Genomic DNA, 23,194 nt, shown 5'->3' with positions numbered 1-23,194 from the left:
GCGCAGAAGAGGTGAACGGATGGACTCTACATGCCTGGTTCCCACCGTGAAGCATGGAGGAGGAGGTGTGATGGTGTGGGGGTGCTTTGCTGGTGACACTGTTGGGGATTTATTCAAAATTGAAGGCATACTGAACCAGCATGGCTACCACAGCATCTTGCAGCGGCATGCTATTCCATCCGGTTTGCGTTTAGTTGGACCATCATTTATTTTTCAACAGGACAATGACCCCAAATACACCTCCAAGCTGTGTAAGGGCTATTTGACCAAGAAGGAGAGTGATGGGGTGATGGGGGGGATGACCTGGCCTCCACAGTCACCGGACCTGAACCAAATCGAGATGGTTTGGGGTGAGCTGGACCACAGAGTGAAGGCAAAAGGGCCAACAAGTGCTAAGCATCTCTGGGAACTCCTTCAAGACCTGTTGGAAAACCATTTCAGGTGACTACCTCTTGAAGCTCATCAACAGAATGCCAAGAGTGTGTGGAGCAGTAATCAAAGCAAAAGGTGGCTACTTTGAAGAACCTAGAATATAAGACATATTTTCAGTTGTTTCACACTTTTTTGTTCAGTATATAATTTCACATGAGTTAATTCATAGTTTTGATGCCTTCAGTGTGAAGCTACAATATTCATAGTCATGAAAATAAAGAAAACTCTTTGAATGAGAAGGTGTGTCCAAACTTTTGGTCTGTAGCAATACACACAGTGGTGTTTTCAGTATGCTAACCTTGCTAATCACTAACATATAATGCTAAAGACATTTTAAAATGTCAGCTCTGCTGTCCTTTTGTCCTACCCTATAAAATAATAGTAAAATCCACTTTTATAGCAACTGCTTTCTCACACACAACGTGATCAGCTTGACATCACCTCTGCTTGAAATAAACAAAATGTAAGACTGAAGGTTAGAAAAAATACATATTTTGAAAATGGTTATTAAACTGTTATTTCATAGCTCTTAAAAGGAAATTGAAATTGGCTAAAATCAGCAATGCTTTATAAAACCAAGACGCTGGTAAAACTCTAAAATCCAACCTTACATTTCATCACAGTTATCGTCATAGATGCAATTGAGAAATATGTTTTGCTTGCTTACAAAATCACAGTTGCTGTGAATTTTGGCACTCTAAGCAATTCCTTAAAAAAGGTAAGAAAGTATTTTTTTTCAGTTCATACTTTTTTAAGTACATCAGAGTGTTAAGTAGTTGAACCAGTGATTATTGACTTACGTTTTGCTCATGTTCATGTTTTGCCTAAAGCCCTCTTCAAAATGGGAAAAACAAAAAAAGATTTATTTAAACAAGTAGCCAATTTCTTAATTTAGAAAACTGCAACAAGGCTGGATGCCAGGGCACAGCCAGCAGGACAGTAAGGGAGGTGAAAACGCTCATGGTTAGAAAAACTGCAGCAAAGAATGCCATGTTGGGATCACAGTGTCTCCGTATTAACAACAGTTTTAACAACACATTGTTTCCAGGAATGCCAATAATTGTAGAGTTCGCAAAAAAATTTGTAGTCCATTTTAAAAAGGACAGTTTGGATGCTTTGCTTACTCCCCACTCTTCCAATTTGGAAAACCAAGGCAACCACACAACACGTGGAATATGAAACAAATCAAAAGGTTTATGATAATTAGCTTTTTGTAATTTATTTCAAAGAGCAGAGAGTCATTAATAATGATATATCAACTCTGCACTACCATCTGCTTATATTAGCCTTTTATGATCTTCTTGTGCTTAGATTCAGTAAACGACAGAGTCTGAAGGTTTCTATAGGACTGCACCATATGATGAAACCATTTGGAAAAACCACAGGTATCTTTATTTGCTTCAAATTAGTGTACAACTGTGTCTAAAACAAAAAAAAATATATATATATATATATTCAGTATGTACAAATATATCTCTGATAGACAGATATTGGCTCACTGACAAATAGGTTGCAGCAGAATGTGACGGGTTGATTTATTTGTTGCTGATTGCTTTTATGTCTACGTGGGTCAGTCACAGTTTATAACATAATTTGGAAATTGCAATTAAAGGTCCTTAAACAGATCATTTATTGGGATAAATGTAGATAACCATGCAGCATTTTTAAGCTACCTGCATATATCTTTGTTTGAAACAGATGCAGGCACAATTAAGCTTGTTTTTAGTAACATAAGTCTGATAAAATGCAAACCTCTGTGTTACATCTTCATGTTAAGGCCGGATTAGTAGAGTAACCTAATATTTCTGCCCCACTTCACCATATTTGGACAAGGTTTAAAGTAGTAACACGACACGAATCAGACAGCTGCTGCCACCCGAAACCACTCGCCTCTTCAGCGTTTACAAGTCTTTTAGGACCTGACCAGCTTGGTGATTACTTTGGTTGGCTCTCCATTTGCAGACTTAAAACATATCATCTAGAATCCATCGCTATGGGGGCACCCTAGTTTTTAAAGGCCCCGTAGCGGCTTGCCTTACTAATGAAGTTCTTGAGCAGGTCATGATCCATGTCTGCAAAGGCCTGGGTCTGAGTGACCGCCGTTAGATGGTTGACACAAAACTTGAAGCAGAACTCCTCCAGGTCCTAAAAATGAAGAGGGCTATGTGGTGAGTGCTGAGGAGTATAAGTGACTAGAGGCTACTGTGCAGGACCCCCCCTGCCAACGCACTGCAATCACCTTACCCGAGCCTCATACTTGACGGCAGCAGAAAGTAGAGTGATGGCGTTCTCTTCAGAAATGCCCCTCTTAATCGTTTCCTGACACAATCTTTTCAGCCTAAGCTCCTGATAGAATGTAGCCAAATCGAGTAACCCTGCAAACAGTAGAAAACAAAAACAACATCTGAGTATATTTAGACCTTGTATTTCAATTTTTTTCTAAAAGATACAGTGCCTTGCGAAAGTACTCGGCCCCCTTGAACTTTTCAACCTCTTGCCACATTTCAGGCTTCAAACATTAAGATATAAAATTCAACGTTTTTGTGAAGAATCAACAACAAGTGGGACACAATCATGAAGTGGAATGAAATTTATTGGATGTGTCAAACGTTTTTAACAAATAAAAAACTGAAAAGTGGGGCGTGCAATATTATTTGACCCCTTTACTTTCAGTGCAGCAAACTCACTCCAGAGGTTCAGTAAGAATCTCTGAATGATCCAATGTTGTTCCAAATGACTGATGATGATAAATAGAATCCACCTGTGTGTATTCAATTCAATTAAGTTTTATTTATATAGCACCAATTCACAACGCTTGTTGTCTCAAGGCACTTCACAACAGTCAGGTACATACATTCCAATTAATCCTAATCATTGAACAGTGCAGTCAGATTCAGTTATTTATTCAAATTGGATAAAAAGTTTTTCTATCTAAGGAAACCCAGCAGATTGCATCCAGTCAGTGACTTGCAGCATTCACTCTTCCTAGATGAGCATGTAGCGACAGTGGACAGTCACTGGTGTTGACTTTGCAGCAATCCCTCATACTGAGCATGCATGTAGCGACAGTGGAGAGGAAAAACTCCCTTTTAACAGGAAGAAACCTCCAGCAGAACCAGACTCAGTGTGAGTGGCCATCTGCCACGACCTACTGGGGGTTTGAGAGAACAGAGCAGAAACACAAAGAGAACAAAGAAGCACTGATCCAGGAGTACTTTCTATGGGAAGGATAAGTATATGTTAATGGATGTAGCTCCTTTAGTCGTTTCACCTAGAAAGAAAGAACAGATAAACTCTGAGCCAGTTTTTAAGGATAGAGTCTGAAAGAGAGCACATATAATTAGTTACAGTAAAGCTCAGTCAATTGCCATGTCTAGGAGAGAGAAAGGGTTAAACACTGAAAGACAGGGCCAAGTGGATCATCTGTAGAAGGTGAGCATTAAGTTGTTGCCAGCAGAAGCTCGGATTCCCCTCTCCAGAAAGGTGTCACAAGTAGACTCAGAGCCAGGCCAGGTGTAGCTTCTAGGAAGAGAGAACAAGGTTAAAAGCTGAAATAACAGCAAATAATGGAAAATTGGAGAGTAGTGTGAGAATGTAGAATGTAGTTTTCTAACATTGTGCTTTAAAGTATGCAGCTCTGAATTAAACCAGGGAGCTAGCCTCCTATGAATAATTACCTTCTTTTTCAAGGAGGCTGCATTGTCTAATGCATCACACAATGATGAAGAAACACTATGAACAAGATAATCACTTTGTGAAGGGGCAGAAACAGAATTATTGCCCTCCGTTGTGCTTTTCAGTGATAATGAGGAAATTAAAAGTGGGACAGATTGTTTAAAGGTTGTTACAGCATTGTCTGATAATGATCTACTATAATGAAATTTTCTTTCAGGTGTGGAGTACTCGGTTAAATTAAACTCAAAGGTTATTAAGAAATGGTCAGACAGGACAGGGTTATGAGAAAAGCCAATTGAGTCTAAGATAGCATTAAAGGCTATATTTGGGCTATCACTTTCAGTGTCAACATTAATGTTAAAATCCCCCACTATAATAACTTTATCTGTATTTAACACTAAATCAGATAAAAGGTCTGAAAATTGATCTAAAAATTGAGAGTAAGGGCCTGGTGGACGGTACAAAACAACAAACAGAAGTGGTTTTAGTGCTTTGCAATTTGGATGAGGAAAACTAAGGATTAAATATTCAAAAGAGTTGTAGCTATTGATTGGTCTGGGACTAATCAATAAATCGGACTGAAAGATGGTTGCTACTCCTCCTCCTCGCCCAGTATTTTGAGGAATGTGAAAATGTAAATAATTAGTAGGAGTTGACTCATTTATAGGAACATAATCCTCTTGCTGCAGCCAGGTTTCTGTGAGGCAAAATAAATCAATCTGATTGTCACAAATCAGGTCACTAACTAGCAAAGTCTTTGAAGAGAGAGATCTTATGTTCAGTAGGCCACATTTAATTGTTTCATTTTTCTTTTCGGTCTGAGTTGTGTTTATTTTTATGAGATTTTCCTGATTTCCTCCTTTTAGATTATTTTTTAATTTATTCAATTTTGGCCGTGGGCGAGACGCTGTCTTAATAGGGTAATGGGTGGGTAGCAGTACAGAAGCTGCAGAGAGGAGTGTTAAACTATGACCCTGCTTCCTGGTCTGAACCCTGGGTACCCAGAGTTTTGGAGAACTAATAAATTCGGCCAGATTTCTAGAAAGAAGAGCAGCTCCATCCAAAGTGGGATGGATGCCGACTCTCCGGATCAGACCAGGTTTTCCCCAAAATATTCGCCAGTTATCAATGTAACCCACATTGTTTTCTGGACACCACCTAGACAGCCAGTGGTTGAATGACAGCATGCGGCTAAACATGTCGTCACTGGTCAGATCAGGGAGGGAACCAGAGACATTGTTTTGGCAAACTTACACACCAAAGCAACACTAACTTTGGTGACCTCCGATTGACGTAACCGGGTGTCATTACCGCTAGTGTGAATAACAATCTTACTGTATTTACGCTTATCCTTAGCCAGCAGTTTCAGGTAGGATTTGATGTCGCCCGTTCTGGCCCCTGGCAAACATTTGACTATGGTCGCTGGTGTCTCTAGTGCCACGTTTCTGACTATGGAGCTGCCAATTATCAGAGTTGACTTCTCAGCGGGTGTGTCGCTGAGCGGGGAAAATCTGTTAGAAACACAGGTGGTGACCTGTGGGCTGGGATCTAGGACTATGCTTTCTACCTTTCTATCCAATCGAGAATCTGTGGAAAGAGCTGAAGACTGCTGTTCACGAACGCTCTCCATCCAACCTCACTGAGCTCAAGCTGTTTTGCAAGGAAGAATGGGCAAGAATTTCAGTCTCTCGATGTGCAAAACTGATAGAGACATACACCAAGAGACTTGCAGCTGTAATTGCAGCAAAGGGTGGCGCTACAAAGTATTAACGCAAGGGGGTCGAATAATATTGCACGCCCCACTTTTCAGTTTTTTATTTATTAAAACAGTTTGACACATCCAATAAATTTCATTCCACTTCACGATTGTGTCCCACTTGTTTGTTGATTCTTCACAAAAATTTTTAATTTTATATCTTTATGTTTGAAGCCTGAAATGTGGCAAGAGGTTGACCAGTTCAAGGGGGCCGAGTACTTTTGCAAGGCACAGTACAAAACCTTCGAAAGTACTCATAGGCTTCATGACAAAATCACTATTCTGTGTATTTTTGTTAGATTTAATAGGATAGGCAAACACCAAGTGCTGCTTAATCATGAAGTGGAAGAAAATGGATTTGCACTTTTTTCAAAATTAACTTCTGGAAAGTGTTGCGTGCATTTGTATTCAGCCCCCTTGTGATGCCCCTAAATAAAATCCATTGTACTTAGTAAATAATGTCCAGTTGTATGTAATTTTTAAGCCAGATTTTGTGACACTAGTGGCCTCTATTTACAGAAACCAGACAGGAAATGGGCAGAAAGCGAAGGCGGACAAACAGCAAAGGTCCCAAGGTCGGGAATCCAACTCCAGACAGCTGCATCAAGGACCAACAGCCTCCGTACATGGGGCAGCTCTTCTAATGATACTCTGCTTGCCGCCTCCAGCTGTGCGTAATTTAATCTCTATAAATACAGCTGTTCTGTGGACAACCCGTAGGTTCGTCTTGTATGCAAAACAGACTTTGTGACGGAAAACTAATTCTGCACATAACCCTGAAAACATCATCTACAGTCATATTTAGTAAACTAGAAATTGATTCCAATGAGACTTGTTTGTCAAAAGTACCCTTTGAAAATAACTTTTAAGCAGGTACTAAACATACTTTTCACTAACCCCACATATTTGTATCAATATATATATATATTTTTGCCTGATGTAATATTCTAAACTTAAATATTGTGCTATCATTCATTGTAAGCGAAAAATCATCATGATGAACAGAAATAAGCACCTGAATACTTCAGTCTGTGTGTAATTAATCTGTGCAATGTGTTTCATTAGTTAGTTAGAGTAAATTTAATAAAACAAGCTGGTCAGAGGAAATGGAAAGATTGATGGAGTTAAGTATGAGGAAATCCTGGGAGAAAACCTGTTAGTGGCTACAATAGGCTTGAGACTGGGGTGGAGGTTCACCTTCCAGAAACACAAACCCCCCTAAACATGCAGCCTAAACATTATAGTGGAATGGTTTAGATAAAGGCATATTCACGAGTTAGAATGGTCTAGTTAAAGTCCAGTCCAAAATCTAATTGTGAATATGTGGCAAGACATGGAAATTGATGTTCATAGATGCTGCCTATTCAATCTGACTGAGCTTGAACTATTTTTGCAAAGATGACTGGGCAAACCTTTCAGTCTCTAGATTTGTAAAGCTTGTACAGACACAACCCAAGACATTTATAGTTTATAATTTGCAAAGGGTACTCTAAAACGTGTTACTCACGGGGGCTAATCAGAAATGCATGCCACTTTTCTATAATTTTATTTGTAAAAAATAATCAAACCATGTATCTTATTCATAGTTATGCACAACATTATGTTGGTCATCAAGCTTTGAAAGCCAAAGAGCCATTTTTGCCCTTGTGCCTACAGAATAGTTAGTAAAATGTTGTACAGCACCTTTCACAAATCAAAAAGTGCTTCACAAAAACACATAAGAAAAACACATCAAACATAAACATCACAAGAATTAAAAGCCTGTCTGTACAAATATGTTTTTAGAAAAAACATTGGGAGAGAATTCCACAATCGGGGTGGAACGGCCTGAGACGACCGATCCCCATGGGTTTTAAACCGCATACAATAGACTCTGATCAGCAGACCTCAGAACTCTGGCGGAGGACTGAGGCTTACGCATGTCAGAGATATATTGGTGGGCCTGACCATGCAAGGCCCTAAAAGTTAGAACAAGTATTTGAAAAAATAAAAATCTAAAAGGAACTGGTAGCCAGTCAAGTGAAGCTGAAAGAGGAGCGACGTGCTCTCCTTTTTATCCCTGTTAAAGAGTCTTGCTGCAGCATTTTGCACAGTCTGAACACAGCAGATTTGTTAAAACAAGTAAAGAGCCCATTACATAGCAAAATTCTTAAATGATAAAAACAATGTCAAGCAAATTGCTTGGAATGATGATCAAGAGACATGGAACTATCAAAAACTACACGCAGATTTCTGAGACAAAATTGAACAGGGTATTCTAGGAAACATGTGTTTCCTGATTTCAGTTTTTTTTTTTCTTCCGGCGCATTGACTGTTTTCGTTTGCTTGCAGCTGAATACCAACCAATTTACATTTAACCCTTTCTTAATCACTTAGAATTGTTAGTTTGTAGAACTTAGAGGGTTTAAAAGAACAGTATAACTGTATGTCATCAACATAAAGATGATAAGAAACATGATTAAAACAGCTTATGATCTGGCCTAAAGGAGTAAAATATAGTTAGAACAGGATTGGGCCAAGAACAGGTTTCTGAGGTAATAAAATGTATCCAGCAATTTCTAAAAAAGAATTACCTATCATGTTTTGTAATATCTTACTGGAAACTGTAACAGTTAAATAACCATTGTTTTATTTGTATTTTTTGGTTTTGGGTAAAAGAAATGCATCAAAGCTTCTTTTGAAACGGAACGGTCCACACTTAAGGTAAATTAAGCAAAAACAACACTTTGTGCCAAACTCAACAAATTATTCCTGTTATCATTCATGTGATTCTATTATGAAAATAAAACTATACAGATATTACTTGAAAAAATGTAAACTAATAATTTTCCATGCCCATTTCAATATAATTTTGGACCAGTACAACCAGAATCAAATACACAGGGTTTGTGGTTGCAATATGACAAAATCTGAATAAGTTCAAGGGGAATAGATACCACTGCAATATTGTTAAGAATATTGTCCAAGCTTATGCTTACCAATAGCATCCTCTGGTGGCAGGTTAATATTGTCTGTGTAGAGATACTCCAGGAAGGCTTTGTACACTAAATATGAGAACTGGTGAATTTCTATAACATCTTCATCTGTTTCATTCAACAAAGCACGGAAATGCTCACACCTAAAGAGGGGAAAAAAGAAGCAGACTATTATTATGACATGACTTAAGATAAGAGACCAATAACTGAGCCTTTGTTTGCCTATCTGTTACAGATTACATAAACATAACTGCTGTTCACGAGTCAATGCTCAGTCTGATTATTCACAAGACTCCAGTATGCCTCAAGATCAAACCAATTCCAAGACTTCACAAGAACAAATACAAAGGGATCACAGCAGGGTGTGAGGCATTCAGAAGCCTAAAGGACAACAAGGTCATATCAGAAGTCAAAAAATATCTTTTAAGAGAGACGGCAGTAATGGAGGAGTAAGATTAGGGCAGACTGAAATGAGATAAACCTAGAATTGCAAAATGATAAGAAGGAAAGCTAAAAAAAATACAAAAACCCTAGGTCCAATGACTCTGTGTGAGCACTTCTTAGTTTTAGTTTCACAAAAAACAGAAGCACCTGGATTATCACCGAACTGTTCAGAGATAAATTGGCAGCCTAGGTTTAGCCAAATGCAGCCAACATGATGAGATGGCAGGTGGGCTGTGACAACATCCTCCCGTGAAAACACAAACTGACAAGGCCAATTCTTAAAGCCATTTGTGGTGCTAAAGGTAATCAATCTGTTATCTCTTAATTAAAATAATTAAAAAAGTAAAACATTTTTTTTCTATGTCTTCAGTCCCTTCTGCCTCAGCTGCATTTGCCAGTGAAGGGAAGACAACTGCAATACTATGCAAAAAACAAATGCAAATCTCTCCTAACTGCTGGACTTGAGTGACGTGTTTGTGTCTCTGAATGTATTTAGTGCAATCTGTTTTGTGAATCAGCGGTAAAATAAAGCAAACAGTATGTGAAAAACAGTTGCAAAAACTTGCTGGAGATTGCACTGCAGTAGAAATCTCGTCTGAGGTTTTTAAGGCTAAAGAAGTGCTGTTTTAAGCGGTAAATCAACGGATTTCTCTATGTACCTTAGAAAATCTTGTTATGGCGATACTACTGGGCAAATATTGCGATGTCAATATCAGTTGCTATTTTCTTATTTCCTCTCTTTCTCATCTGTGATCTTTAGCAGTTTGGGTCATTTGTGCATGGTGGAAGAATAAACAACACTTGGAATATATTTGCTAACAATTTTTGCACTCCAAACAGTCCCTTGCCATATAAATAATGGACACACTGATGTTGTGATGATGATATTCTATTATATATATATATATATATATATATATAGATGACATATTTTGCAGCCTTAGCAACAATACAACAAGTTTGTCAACAGGATAACAATTCTGGTGCTGATGCAAGTGAAACATTGTATATCTGATACAGCCTTGAGGTATATTTCTTTATTCAAGTGTTTCCTGCAGAGTTTTGCAATCAATTTCCTTGTTGATGCTTACTGATTTTTTTATTATCAGCTCACTTAGTACAGAAACTATAAATGTTTTTAACAATTGTTTGGTGTCTAAAACAATTTATCAAGTTTATTAAAAGGACAAATGATTGAGATACACAAACAGAAATATTGAAACAGCATGTGCTTTTATTGCCTATTGGTGTGATGAAGCAATATCCTTATTAAAATTGAAATAACATTACTGCAGGACATGTGCTTTGAGCTACACTGAATAACACCCGACTACAGCACCAAAACCCAAGCTGTGTACAAGCCTATTTTCTCAAGACGCGTGGATGCTTTCATGTTTGCAGTAAGATGTTGCAAATCTTCTTCATGTCTGAGGTAGAGACTCTACCCGAGCTGTGGTCTACTGGGGGAGCAGTATCAGTATCAATAATGTCCCTCATAAACCTGGAAGAATTATGGGACCCAGCCTGGAGACACCTGTGCCAGGAAAGAACGTGAAATTACCAAACAAACAATCCGTCACATCTGGCTCCATGACGCACCGCAGGGACAGCCGAGCTTGATCTGCCGTCATAAAGAACACTTCAGGAAATAATTTCTACAATTCACAGCAACTGCTCGCCTCTGTGTTGCAGGTGAACACATCATTGCGCTTTCCATCAAATGCACAGCAAATATCCACATTATTATGCCATCAATTGTACATCTACGTTTTGATTTTAACTTATGATTTTTTACCAAGGTATATAGCAAGAACATCGTTATAAAAATGATCAAATTTTTAGCATGCATGATTAAGAGCACGCAATATGTTTGCCTTTGAAAGTTTATTGTATTCATACTTTGAAAGTGTGCATAAGGTCTCAGATAATTTAGCTCACTACCTTTTTCAATCTTTGTTAAGCAACTTTAGAAGAAGTTTCTCCCCCCTTCACTACCAACCAGTTGTCGTTGCTTTCCATACACACCAGAACAATAGACTCGCTTTTCTTTCTGAAGTGTCTTTAAAATGTTGTTTGCATGAGATATGGTCAAAGTAGAGGCTTGGTGCCACAGGCATTATTTGTGTGAGCACGTGCACTTTTGTTGACTGTGCAGACAGTCCGGCTCCTTCCTCCTGACAGTGCAAAAGAGCAAGAGACTGGAATGCATACACTGTTCAAGTGTGGTTATAAAAAGAAACATGGGAAACAATAGGCTGCTCTCCACTTCCCTGTGGCTGACAGGGAACACTGTCTAGCACATATCATTTAAATATGAGAGCTCTCTATTTTCTATTTTTGGTGATATGGTGGATGTGAAATTATTTAACAACTCTGTAAAACCTAAGAGAATCAAAAAGAAACGCTCTGTGTTATGTCCAGATCTTTAATGATTTGTGGTTAAGAAGAAAACATCTGGTCTTGTGACCACAATGAGTGTCTGCATGGAGGACAAAATGAGAAGCATTTCTTTAAAGCTGTGTGTAAAACGTGGAGTTGCATAATATCGTTTTTTTAGATGATCCAAAAAAACTGTTTCTGCCTCAGCACATTTTTTACAAAGGTTAAAAAGTTACAAGGTAAACAAGTTTATCTTTGTTACAGCAAGCAAGGATAAAATAAACACTACATAAAATCACTTCTCACCAAACAATAGACACTTCATAAAGAAGACATTTTGAAGCAAAAGGTTCATGTCAGTTCGCAAGAAGTATGAATGATAAAAAATAATGTAAAAAATCAAACAACCGTTTAGTCTTTCCTACCTGATCTTCAGAAGAGCTTTGTGAACATAGATGCTCTTCCCATCAACTAAGAACTTGAGGTCAGAAATCTCTGGACTGTCAAACTCCTTCTTTAAAGACTGGGCAACTGTCAGGTAGTCATCTCCATCTGGCAAAAAATAACAAGTCACTTGTTTTAATGCAGAATTCGTAGCAATATATAGGAAAGTATGCAGAATAACATGAGGCCAAGCACTCAAATAAGGTTCCCAGGGCTTGGCAGAAAAACAGGACCACAGCATCACAGATCCTCCACTAAGTGGGCATGAGGAGAGGAGCTCCTCCACACATTCATCCTTTGTTTCATGTAAAACCCACCTGACTTTCTGATCCCAAAACGTCATCCTTGTCCAGCATCGTTTCTCACAATTCCAGCTTTTAATTGTCGTGCAGGTAGAAGAGGGCAAGTTTAGGCCGGAAACTATTTACTGACACGCATCTCCTTTCCTTGAATGCAATGTTCTCTCATCTTATCTTTTTGGAAGACTGGGATAAGTAGAGTCTAGTGTAAAAATTATACTGATACCAAAGTAAAAGTGATTTATAGATTAACAAAGAAACTTTCTAGATATTGTGATTAACTTAAAATGTGTAACTTGCAAAATTGCCGGCATTTGTTAAAAAACTTTATTTTTTCTTAACCTGGGTTTTTTTCTCCACTGAATATATGTACTCAGATGAAAGTTTAAATTTTTCTAAAATGTAACCATAATAGGGAACTGAATGGGTAATAAACGTAAACGCTGCTCACATGAGACTTTATTAGTAAGTTAACTGATTTTAATGGTGGGGTTGTCATTAGCTTCACAAAATAGACTGTAAACTTAAAGTATCACTGTAGAAAGCTGAGGTCCTGTAAACACTTGCTTGACACAGAGAGGAAACAGGATTTCCTGTTTATTTCTTTGACGACTTCCAGGAATTTGAACTTAAGACTGAAAAAACATGTGCCTCCTGAAAATGTATCTCTAAAAGGGCAGAGGTTAAAGATGACTATGGTAACAATTTGAAATATTCAACAAAAATCCCCTAATTATTGAGGAGTACTGGTCCCCGGGGACCCTTCTTCTAACAGGTCAAAAGGAGAAATATTGCAGTTAGAACAATTTAAAGTATTCAGCTAAATTCCTGTAGAAAACTGTGGACATCCAGGTGCCTGCTTTATAAAATCCTTTGTGTTTCTGCTGTAGTCTTACCCACTGAGAGGAGGTGCCATGTGACGGCTGGCGTGGCGAAGCAGGCAAACACGTCATCAGTGCTGCTAAAGTGGGTAAGGTGAGGGCTAGACACGGCCTGACCTCGACACTGACCCCACATCAGAACCTGCCCGCTCTGTGTCTTGGCAGCTGACGTGTGGCTGGTGTGACACGCAGCCACCTCCACCATCCTGGATAGAAAATCTGAATTCAAACCTGATTCAAGCTTCTAAAATACAGAGAACAGGTCATCCTCAAATATTCCTATTGTTACAGACAAACAGTACTCATATTCCTTGAGTTTATTCTTATTTCTCCACATTACAGGCCCCAACTTAAATGTATTTTGTTGGGATTATTTGCGATAGACCAACACAAAGTAGTGCATCATTGTGAAATTAAAGTAAAATAATAAAATATTTAATTTTAATAATGCATTTGTAATCACATCCACCTTTAGCTGCGAATAAAGCTGCAAGTCTTTTAGGGTTATGTCTCCACTAATCTGGAACAAACTTCCAGAAAACAGCAAAAATGCTAAAACCCTGAGTTCTTTTAAATAAAGATGAAAAACCCAATTGTTTAAAGTTGCCTTTAACAACTTAAACTGTTAGCTAAAATATCATTACAGTCTGTAGTCCAACTTTTATTTACTTTATTATGCCAATGTACTTTTTTGTGTTTTCATTATGTAAATCGCTTTGAATTGTCTTGTTGCTGAAATATGCTGTCCAAAAAAAAAAAACTCGTCTTGCGTTCCCCTATTAGCTTTGCACATCGAGAGACTGATTTTGTTTTGTCAAATTCTTCTTTGCAAAACTTTTAGGTCTTGCCACAGAGTTGTGGACTTTGACCAACCATTCCATTGTAGCTCTGGCTGTGTGTTTGGGCTTGTTGTCCTGTTGGGATGTGAACCTACGCACCAGTTTTGGGGGTTTTGCAGCCTCTAACAGGTTTTCTTCCAGGATTGACATGTGTTTAGTTGAATTCATCATCGCTTAAACTTATTCATATTCCTGGTTCCACCTGAGAAATAGCCTTCACAGAGGATGATGCTGCCACCACCATGTTTGGTAGTAAGAATAGTGTATTCAGGGTGATGCTCAGTTAGTTTTCCTCCACACACAGCAATTTCTCATGTAGCCCAAAAGGTTCATGCAACTTTTCCTCTTCCAAAGATCACATTTTTGGAATGCGCAGCTAATAATTGTCCTGTCGATAGATTCTTCCACTATAGCTGTGGATGTCTGCAGCTCCTCTAGAGTTACCATTGGCATCTTGTTTGCTTTTCTCCTTGCCTGGCAAATTCATCTGTGTAGCGCTTATGTCTGAAGGGGTTTCCATTTGTGCCATACTCTTCCCATTTTCAGATGATCTGAACAGCGCTCTAAGATGTTCAAAGCTAGGAATATTGTTGTAAAACCTAACCCTACTTTAATCGTCTCCACAACGTCCTCTTTCCGTTATCTGCTTGGTGTTTTCTTTGGCCTTCATGATGCGGTTTGTTCACTAGTGTTCTCTAACAAACATCAAAGGCCTTCATAGAACAGCTGGATTTGTACTAAGATTAAATTACACACTGGTGAATTTGAAATCTGAAGGAAATTTTCTGCACTTTTATTGAAATATATCAGGCTAAACGTGGCTGAATACAAATGTATGCCACACTTTTCAGATTTAATTTTTAAAAATTGTTTGTCTACTACATACAACTCCAAATAAACACTTTGACATTTGTGGTTGTAATGTGATAAACTGTTAAAAAGTAAGTTCGTATGTGAACTTTTGCAAGGCACTGTTAGGATAATTGTAGAGGTAAAATCATTTGCTGGGAGTCATTGATATGGCACCTCCAGTGACCTACTGTGATTACCGTACTTAACACAATGCAAACAAATTACTAACCTTTCCTTGTCTGTAGTTATTAAGATAGGGAGAGCTTGGTTACTTTTATTGCCTGTTCCCAGCTGTCCATAGGAGTTGGCTCCCCATGCATAAACAAATCCTTCATCCGTAAGTGCCAACGTGTGTGCATATCCACATGCTACCTGAATTTGGAAGAGAGAATAGCATGAACGAACCATTATAAACAGAGTTTTATATGAGCTTCTGCTACTTTGGATTCTTACCTGCACAATGTTGACACCTTGCAGCGCAGCGATCCGGCATGGGGTCTGCTGATTTCCATTGTTTCCCAAACCCAGCTGCCCATTGCAGTTGTAGCCCCAACCATAAATCTACAAAAACAAATATGACGTTGTTTTTGATGTGAACAGAAAAATCGTATGAAGCGTTTGGTATTTTATATTTATATTTTATATTTAATCTTAAAATCATACTGTAAATTATTGTAGAAAACATGGTTACAGTGCCTTGGAGAAGTTATTAATACTTCTTGAACCTTTTCAGTTAGTCATATTTTACCACAAACTTCAATGTATTCTATCATTAATGATTGCTCCACAAATTATACTTGAAAATGGAAGCACACAGATGCTCTCCGTCTTGTCTGACTGAATTTCATCTACTCCGCAAAGAAAAATGGGCAAATATTTCAGTCTCTACATGAGGGAAGCTGGCAGACACGTAACCCAAAAAACAACAAAAAAAGGTGGTTCTACAAAGTATTGACTTAAGGAGGCTGAAAACAAATGCACATTACCACTTTACACTTATGTTAGCCTATTACATTAAATTCCAACAAAACAAGTTGAAGTTTGTTGTTCAAGAGGTATAAATACTGTTGCAAGGCACTTTATAAGGCACACTGGTGCAGAAACTAGGTATTCTCATATCAAAGCAATGTGTTATGGCACCTCTCCATTATCTAGAACAGCCATCGAGCAGAGTTGGCCACAGGCTATGTTGACCACCACTTTGTTCTGTAGACAACTGCTAACGCGACGTGGTGTTGGCTGATTGGCAGTTGACCCAGAACCAACTTGGCCCGAGTTGTTGTAGCCCCACGCATACACCTGGTCACAGATAAAAAGTTTAGTCCAAGGAAACACACAGACTAAACACAGGCAAAGAAAAGAGAGATCACGAGACGGGATGACTTACCTCTCCATCACTGGTGAGAGCTATGGTGTGATGGGAGCCACAAGCGACTTCTGTCACTCTCTTGCTGATGAGGTTGGTGGAAACCAGGGCGGGGGTCAGACCATGGTTGGTGGTTCCATTTCCCAACTGGCTGTAGCCATTGTGGCCCCATGCAAACACCTCCCCATCTTTATAGCAGCAGCAAGAAAGCTTATATTCATGTTGTCATAGTGGTTAATATTTTCTAAATACAAGATAAGAAGAAGTCCAACTCAAATGATTTACAGCGCAGGTCCAGCACTGTACTCAACATGTACCATATGCAAACTGATAAAACCGGATTAACAGAGCTTGAAACCCATTAGTTAAAAGGAGATGTTTAAGACAGACAGTTTTAGGGGAACCTGAAACTGCCTGCAGGATTTTTGCAAATCTATTAGGTGAGAAAAAGAAACTAATAAAGAAATGCACACAAAAAAGCTGGATTAATTCTCACAGAACTTAGATATATTGTGATATATTTTAAAACTTTAGATTGAAATGGTAGTACAAACAATGTAATGCAAAACTATTCATACCCCATTAACCTCATTAAATGTTCTCACATTACAACTACAACCATCAATGTATTTTATTGTGAATTAATGTGCTGGACAAACACAAGCTGTACATAACTTTGAAGTGGAAAAAAGGATAAATATTTTTTATATTTTTACTTTTGTCACCGATAAAGAACATGAAACCTGTGGCATGCATTTGTATTAAACCCTCTTTACTCTGATGCCCACAAATACAACACAGTACAACCAGCCACGACACCTATGGTAACTAATAGAGCTTCAGAGTTCCAAAGAATGTGTGCACATGACACTTATTAGTGGTTTACCCCACAGATCTGGCCTTTAGGGGAGACTGGCAAGAAAGTGATTGACGAAAGAAAGCCATAAGATGTCCTATTTGCGTTTCACCAAAGACCATGTAGGAGATGAAGCATTTTTTTATGGAATGTTTTTAGGCTACATGCAAAACGCTATGTGTGGTGGAAAATCTAACACAGCACATCACTTTAAACACAATTCCCATGGTGAAACATGGTGGTGACAGCACTATGCTGTGGGGATTCATTTCTTCAGCATCACAGGGACGATAGGTGGAAGTAAACATAGACTAAAACTGAAGGAAAACCTGTCAGAGGCTGTAAAAGACTTAAGATTAAAGAAATAGGTTCAATACCCCTAAACATACAGCCAGAGGTACAATGAAATGGTTTAGATGAAGGCATACTTATGCATTAGAATGGTCCAGTCAAAGTACAGAAAAAAAAAACCTGTGGCAAGATTGTAAAGCACTCTTCACAAACACACTATCCAATTTGACAGAATTTGAGCTATTTTGCAAAGAATGAGCAAAACAAGTTAGTCTCTAGATGTACTAAGCTGGCAGAGACATACCAAACAAGACGTGAAGGTGTAATTGCTCACAAATAAGCACCAGTGTGTTGATCTATCACACAAAACCCCAGTATAGTTCATTGAAGTTTGTAGTTGTAACGAGACAAAATGTGAGAAAGATCATGGGGTAAGAATACTTTTGCATGGCACTGTAAGAAAAACATGTGTTGTCTCGTTTGGTTGCGCTTCCATTCCTCTGCTTACCATAACAACTTCACCTTGAGGTCAGATAAAGATTTTCTGAACTATTGTGTTGTGAACTGATTACCTGCAGTGGCGATAACCACATGTGGTCCTGTACCATAGCTCAGGGACACAATCTTCTTTCCACACAAGACATCAATCCTGCGCGGCTCAATAGTGCTTTGAAGGTCTCCGAGGCCTAGGCAGCCACTACAGTTGGTGCCTAAGGCAAAGACCTGCAAATGCCAAACATCACAGCTGCTGACAGTAAGAAATGATACGTAATTACCACAGATCAGGGTTTACAGATATTTCTCTTATACTACTGTAACGCTTGCTGAGATGGGGATGTGCTAAAGTTTTAATCTTTTAATTTTATGCAAGTTTTATAAAACAATAACAATGACGAACTATTTATAAAAATTAACAATAATAAGAAGAATATAAGTAATAAACTGCTGACATATATTACATAACAGGGTTTACAGATGTTGTAATACTATGTTGGGAGAGCTTCTTGGACATGTGCTGAAGTTTTTATTTTTGTATGCTATGAATGTTTAAGAGTTTATTCATTCTTCTTGTTATTATTAAGAAGGATAAGGAGGAGAGATTGCTGCTAGTGGCTGGTGACCTTTGAAAACTTTTTACTAATAAACAGAACTTGACTGCATTGTTTTATAACTTGGGTGGAATTGAACTCTATGTAATGGACTTTCAACCTGTCTATATAACTGGACTGAATTGACCATATATTTTTTTGTATATAAACTGGATCTGTTTGTGTTATAAAGTGCCATGAGACAAAATTGGTTGGGAAATGGCGTTATATTAATGAGCTGAACTGAATAATAATAATAATAATGTAAAAATGCAACCAAAACAAATAGTACCATTACCATGATAATTTTACTTTTTTTTTTATTAATCAAAATACAAATTTTACATCCCAGCGACTTGCTTGAAGCCACAACCTATTTAGTCCACAGGTAGGAATGAACACACATGGATGCACAGACGTGAAATTCACAGCACATTTCCCCTGGTTAAATATAGGGCATGCTCAGGTATTAGGCTGATATGGCTAAAGATAGCCTCATTCTATCTGCTAATCTCTCTGCTGTGGACTACCCCTTGTCTCAACCTGAGAGTCAAGAGCCTAAAGCTTTGTTTTTCCCATTATTTCAAGACAAAAAAGAAACAATCAAATCAATATCCTGAAAGTAGATTAGGTCTATCAAGTCAAGCCAGCACACCTTAGTCCACACAGCAGGATTAAAGTACCTTTGCTTAAAGCTAAAGTGTTACCTCATCATTAACAGTGACATAGAGGGCTTCGTTCGCAGCACTACCGAAGACACAAGCCTGCCGGATAAGCCGTATTTCTTCAGGAGGAAGGAGTGCAAACACAGGCCACTTCCCCACGTCCAGCATGCTACTCAGCTCAGCTGTGACGAGAAAACAGTGGAAAAACAGATGATTTAGAGGATTATGGTCCAAATAGTTCATCATAATTTAAAATATCCAGGGAGCAGAGAGAGGTGTTTTAGAACATGCATAAATGCAGAAAAAATCTTTCAGCCTCATTTGTAGGAAGCTCTTAACTTCACATAAAACCTTGGGTACTTACACTACCCTCTCCATTTCAGTAGATTTACCACTCCAATATATGTATTTGACTTCCTGAACAGCATAGCTGGTAATAAATATTTAAAATGTAATCAACTTTTTAAATAACAGTTCCATCTATCAAACTACTCATCCAGGTACTTGTGAATGGAACAGTATCTTTGGAGGTGAAAACAAAGAGTACAGAGGTTGACCTTTCCCATTTTATTTTTTTAAAATCATCCAAATGTGCGGATTACATGCCGAGCCTTCCAGCTGCTATTAGCTACTATGTACAACTTTGTTTATATCATTGCTGAGTCACGTTTGCCATTGCTTGTACCTGAACTAAGACGGTGGGATGTAGCTAAACATATTATCATCCATGTCTGACTTATTATCAGGTCAACCATTTAAGAACTTTTTTATATACACAGGGTTCCTGTACATTTTACTGGATGGAATGGTGGATAACAAATGGATGAATACATTTTTTTCCATACTTATCCAGACCTTAAAAATAATGAAATCAAATTCTTTACATTTCGAGGCAGAACGGGAACCTTTTAAAGCTTCCCATACCCCCGTAATTAAAAAAGAATAATAATAAATAACAGAAAAATATGATTTATTTAGAATAAAATGTAACAAATGTTCTTTTTTTCTGCCTATTAAAACGAGTTCGATTTCCAACTGCTGCCAACAGTGTGTTTTCAGGTTTCAGTAGTAATAGTATATTACCACAACGTAATGATGTATTATTGTCGGTGAAAAATAAACCGAAATAACACACAGTAGAACGAGACTGATTAGGCAATGTCTAACGATAAAACAAAGTTATCCAAACATCCGTACAAAGAAATGTTTTATTCATACAGGAACCGTTCTGCTGTAGCCTCATGACTCAAAATTTCAGGTTGCATTTAATATGAACTTCCGCTCAATCTCCTCCCGCGGCACACTAAGCTTAAAGTGTCCCATCACTTCAAATGCTAAAAACATACAAACACAAAATCTGCCTCCAGCAAGCTAGCAACAAAGTTTGCTCCAAAACACCACAGAGCTTAGCGTAAAGAGTCCTGTCGCTGCTGGGAGGGTTTAAACTGTTGACGTTACCTTGATAGTACCTTAATGTTTACTATTTCCTCCCAGAAGTCGTTTTCGTATTAACAGCAAAACCTAAACATTACTGATGGAATCATATCGACAGCAGCTGTTGCTTGTCATAGCTAGCTTTGGTCGATACATCACCACCCAGTAGAAAAAGCAAAACAGCCCAGGAGTTTACTTCCTGTAGCCTGACGGTGGGTTCACGGGCGCTCGGAGATAGAAATTTCCAAAGAAACGAGGCTAGTGAAAAAACTGAGATTCTCTTGTCCATCTAAACACTGATTTTCCTATTTTTTATTTTATGCTGTACACTGTCTGTTATTAGTAATAAAAGATAAATTTGTATTACTGTATATTTAGTACATTGTGATAATTAACCAACTGCAGAGTCTATTAAATGTAAGCTCTGTATACATCCATCGATCCATTGTCTATGACAGAGGCTTACAGTGCATCCTGAAAGTATTCACAGAGCTGCATGTCTTCCACATTTAATTATGTTACATCCTTATTCCCAATGGTATTCAATTCGATTCAATTCAGTTTATTTATATAGCGCCAATTAACAACACATGTCGTCTCAAGGCACTTCACAAAAGTCAGGTACATACCTTCCAATTAATCCTAACCATTGAACAGTGCAGTCAGATTCAGTTATTTATTCAAATTGGATAAAAAGTTTTTCTGTCTAAGGAAACCCAGCAGATTGCATCGAGTTAGAGACTTGTAGCATTCACTCCTCCTGGATGAGCATGTAGAGACAGTGGACAGTCACTGGCGTTGACTTTGCAGCAATCCCTCATACTGACCATGCATGTAGCGACAGTGGAGAGGAAAAACTCCCTTTTAACAGGAAGAAACCTCCAGCAGAACCAGGCTCAGTGTGAGCGGCCATCTGCCGACTGGGGCTTAGAGAGAACAGAGCAGAGACACAAAGAGAACAAAGAAGCACTTATCCAGGAGTACTTTCTATGGGAAGGAAAAGTAAATGTTGGTGGATTTAGCTCCTTTTGTCGTTTCATCTAGAAAGAAAAAACAGATAAACTTTGAGCCTGTTTTCAAGGATAGAGTCTGAAAGAGAGCACATAGTTAGTTACAGTAAAAGCTCAGTCAATTGCCATGTCTAGGAGAGAGAAAGGGTTAAACACTGAAAGACAGGGCGAAGTGGATCATCTGCAGAAGGTGAGCATTAAGTTGTTGCCAGCAGAAGCTTGAACAATGCCCCTCTCCAGAAAGGTGTCACAGGTAGACAGAGTCAGGCCAGTAGCTTCTAGGAAGAGAAAAGAGGGAGAACAAAGTTAAAAGCTGAAATAACAGCAAATAATGCAAAATTGGAGAGTAGCGTGAGAATGTAGCGAAGAGGGTGAAAGTGGTCATTATGTATCAAATTAATCTCTTTCCTTCGTATTTGTTAGGTATTAATTAGTCAACTCAGAGGCAAGGACGATACAGAGTCAGTTTTACTTGCAGCAAGGATAGCTCACACTCTGTGCAGACTACAAAGTGTTGGCACCTCTCTCTCTTTATTTATACATGCTGGTTCACACACAGTTCAACAAACATTCAGGGTGTGTGTGTGTGTGTGTGTGTGTGTGTGTGTGTGTGTGTGTGTATGTGTGTGGGGTCAGAAAGGTTAGGGTTCATGTGTCTTGATTTTAAACAAAGAGGGAGCGAGGGGACCTGGTACGAACAGCCCCTAGATGCTGTTGATAAAAGCATAACTCACTCCTCTCCCCATCTCCCTTTCTGTGGCATGTAGGAGGGAAAGGCACTTAGAGCAGACATGAGTGATAAACAATACAAAGTTTTCAAACCCTAACAGTATTCTACACACAATTCCCACTAATGACCATAAGAAAGAAGTTTATTTGAGGTTGTTGCAAATTTTTTACAAATAGAAAACTAAGAAATCACATTTACATAAGTATTCACAGCCTTTGCCATGAAGCTCAAAATTGAGCTGAGGTGCATACTGTTTCCACTGATCATCCTTGAGATGTTACTACAGCTAATATGGAGTCCACCTGCGGTAAATTCAGTTGATTGGACATGATTAGGAAAGACACTTGCCTGTCCATATATAGCCCCACATTTGACAGTGCAAGTCAAAGTGCAAACACCAACCCTTCAGTCAAAGCAATTGAATGTAGACCTCTGAAACAGGATTGTCCTGAGGCACAAATCTGGGGAAGGATACAGAAAAAAATCTGCTGCTTTGAAGTGAGCACAGTGGTCTCTATGATTCATAAATGGAAGAAGTTAAGAACCACCAGGACATTTCCTAGATTTTATGTTATGTTTATTTAATAAAAGGACAGTTCATACTATATTAACATGAGTACATTAGACTGTCGTGTAATTATGCCAGATTTAGCCAAAAGGGCTGATTTTCATCTGTTGTCCCGTGGCATGTTGATGGTAAGAGTTGGTCGGCCATCTAAACCGAGCAATCAGCGGGAGAGGGCCTTAGTCAGGGAGGTGACCAAGAACCCCATGGTCA

At 38.4% G+C, this 23,194-nt stretch overlaps 1 protein-coding gene across 4 annotated transcripts; it reads right to left on the bottom strand.

Annotated features, from left to right (window-relative positions):
- Positions 1–570: 570 nt before the first annotated feature.
- Positions 571–20,876, bottom strand: rcbtb2 (regulator of chromosome condensation (RCC1) and BTB (POZ) domain containing protein 2). Of its 4 annotated transcripts, none has more exons than XM_047392708.1 (12): positions 20,701–20,876; positions 19,285–19,424; positions 18,062–18,212; positions 16,364–16,530; positions 16,117–16,275; positions 15,430–15,537; positions 15,206–15,348; positions 13,301–13,491; positions 12,087–12,213; positions 8,842–8,981; positions 2,672–2,807; positions 571–2,577 (listed from the first exon to the last, which is right to left on the bottom strand). In XM_047392708.1, exons 2-12 carry the CDS (start codon positions 19,408–19,410, stop codon positions 2,535–2,537), a joined length of 1,491 nt encoding a protein of 496 aa, XP_047248664.1. In that variant the 5' UTR covers positions 19,411–19,424; positions 20,701–20,876; the 3' UTR covers positions 571–2,534. The 4 variants fall into 4 exon arrangements, with proteins under 4 accessions (XP_047248664.1, XP_047248661.1, XP_047248662.1 ...); XM_047392705.1 differs by having other exon boundaries at positions 2,677–2,807; XM_047392706.1 differs by having other exon boundaries at positions 2,677–2,807; positions 20,712–20,876.
- Positions 20,877–23,194: the final 2,318 nt, after the last annotated feature.

This window comes from Girardinichthys multiradiatus, chromosome 18, assembly GCF_021462225.1.
Source record: "Girardinichthys multiradiatus isolate DD_20200921_A chromosome 18, DD_fGirMul_XY1, whole genome shotgun sequence".
In the NCBI taxonomy this organism is placed as follows: Eukaryota; Metazoa; Chordata; class Actinopteri; order Cyprinodontiformes; family Goodeidae; genus Girardinichthys; species Girardinichthys multiradiatus.
The sequence above is the reverse complement of the archived record's forward strand: the minus strand, read 5'-3'. Positions and strand labels throughout refer to the sequence as shown.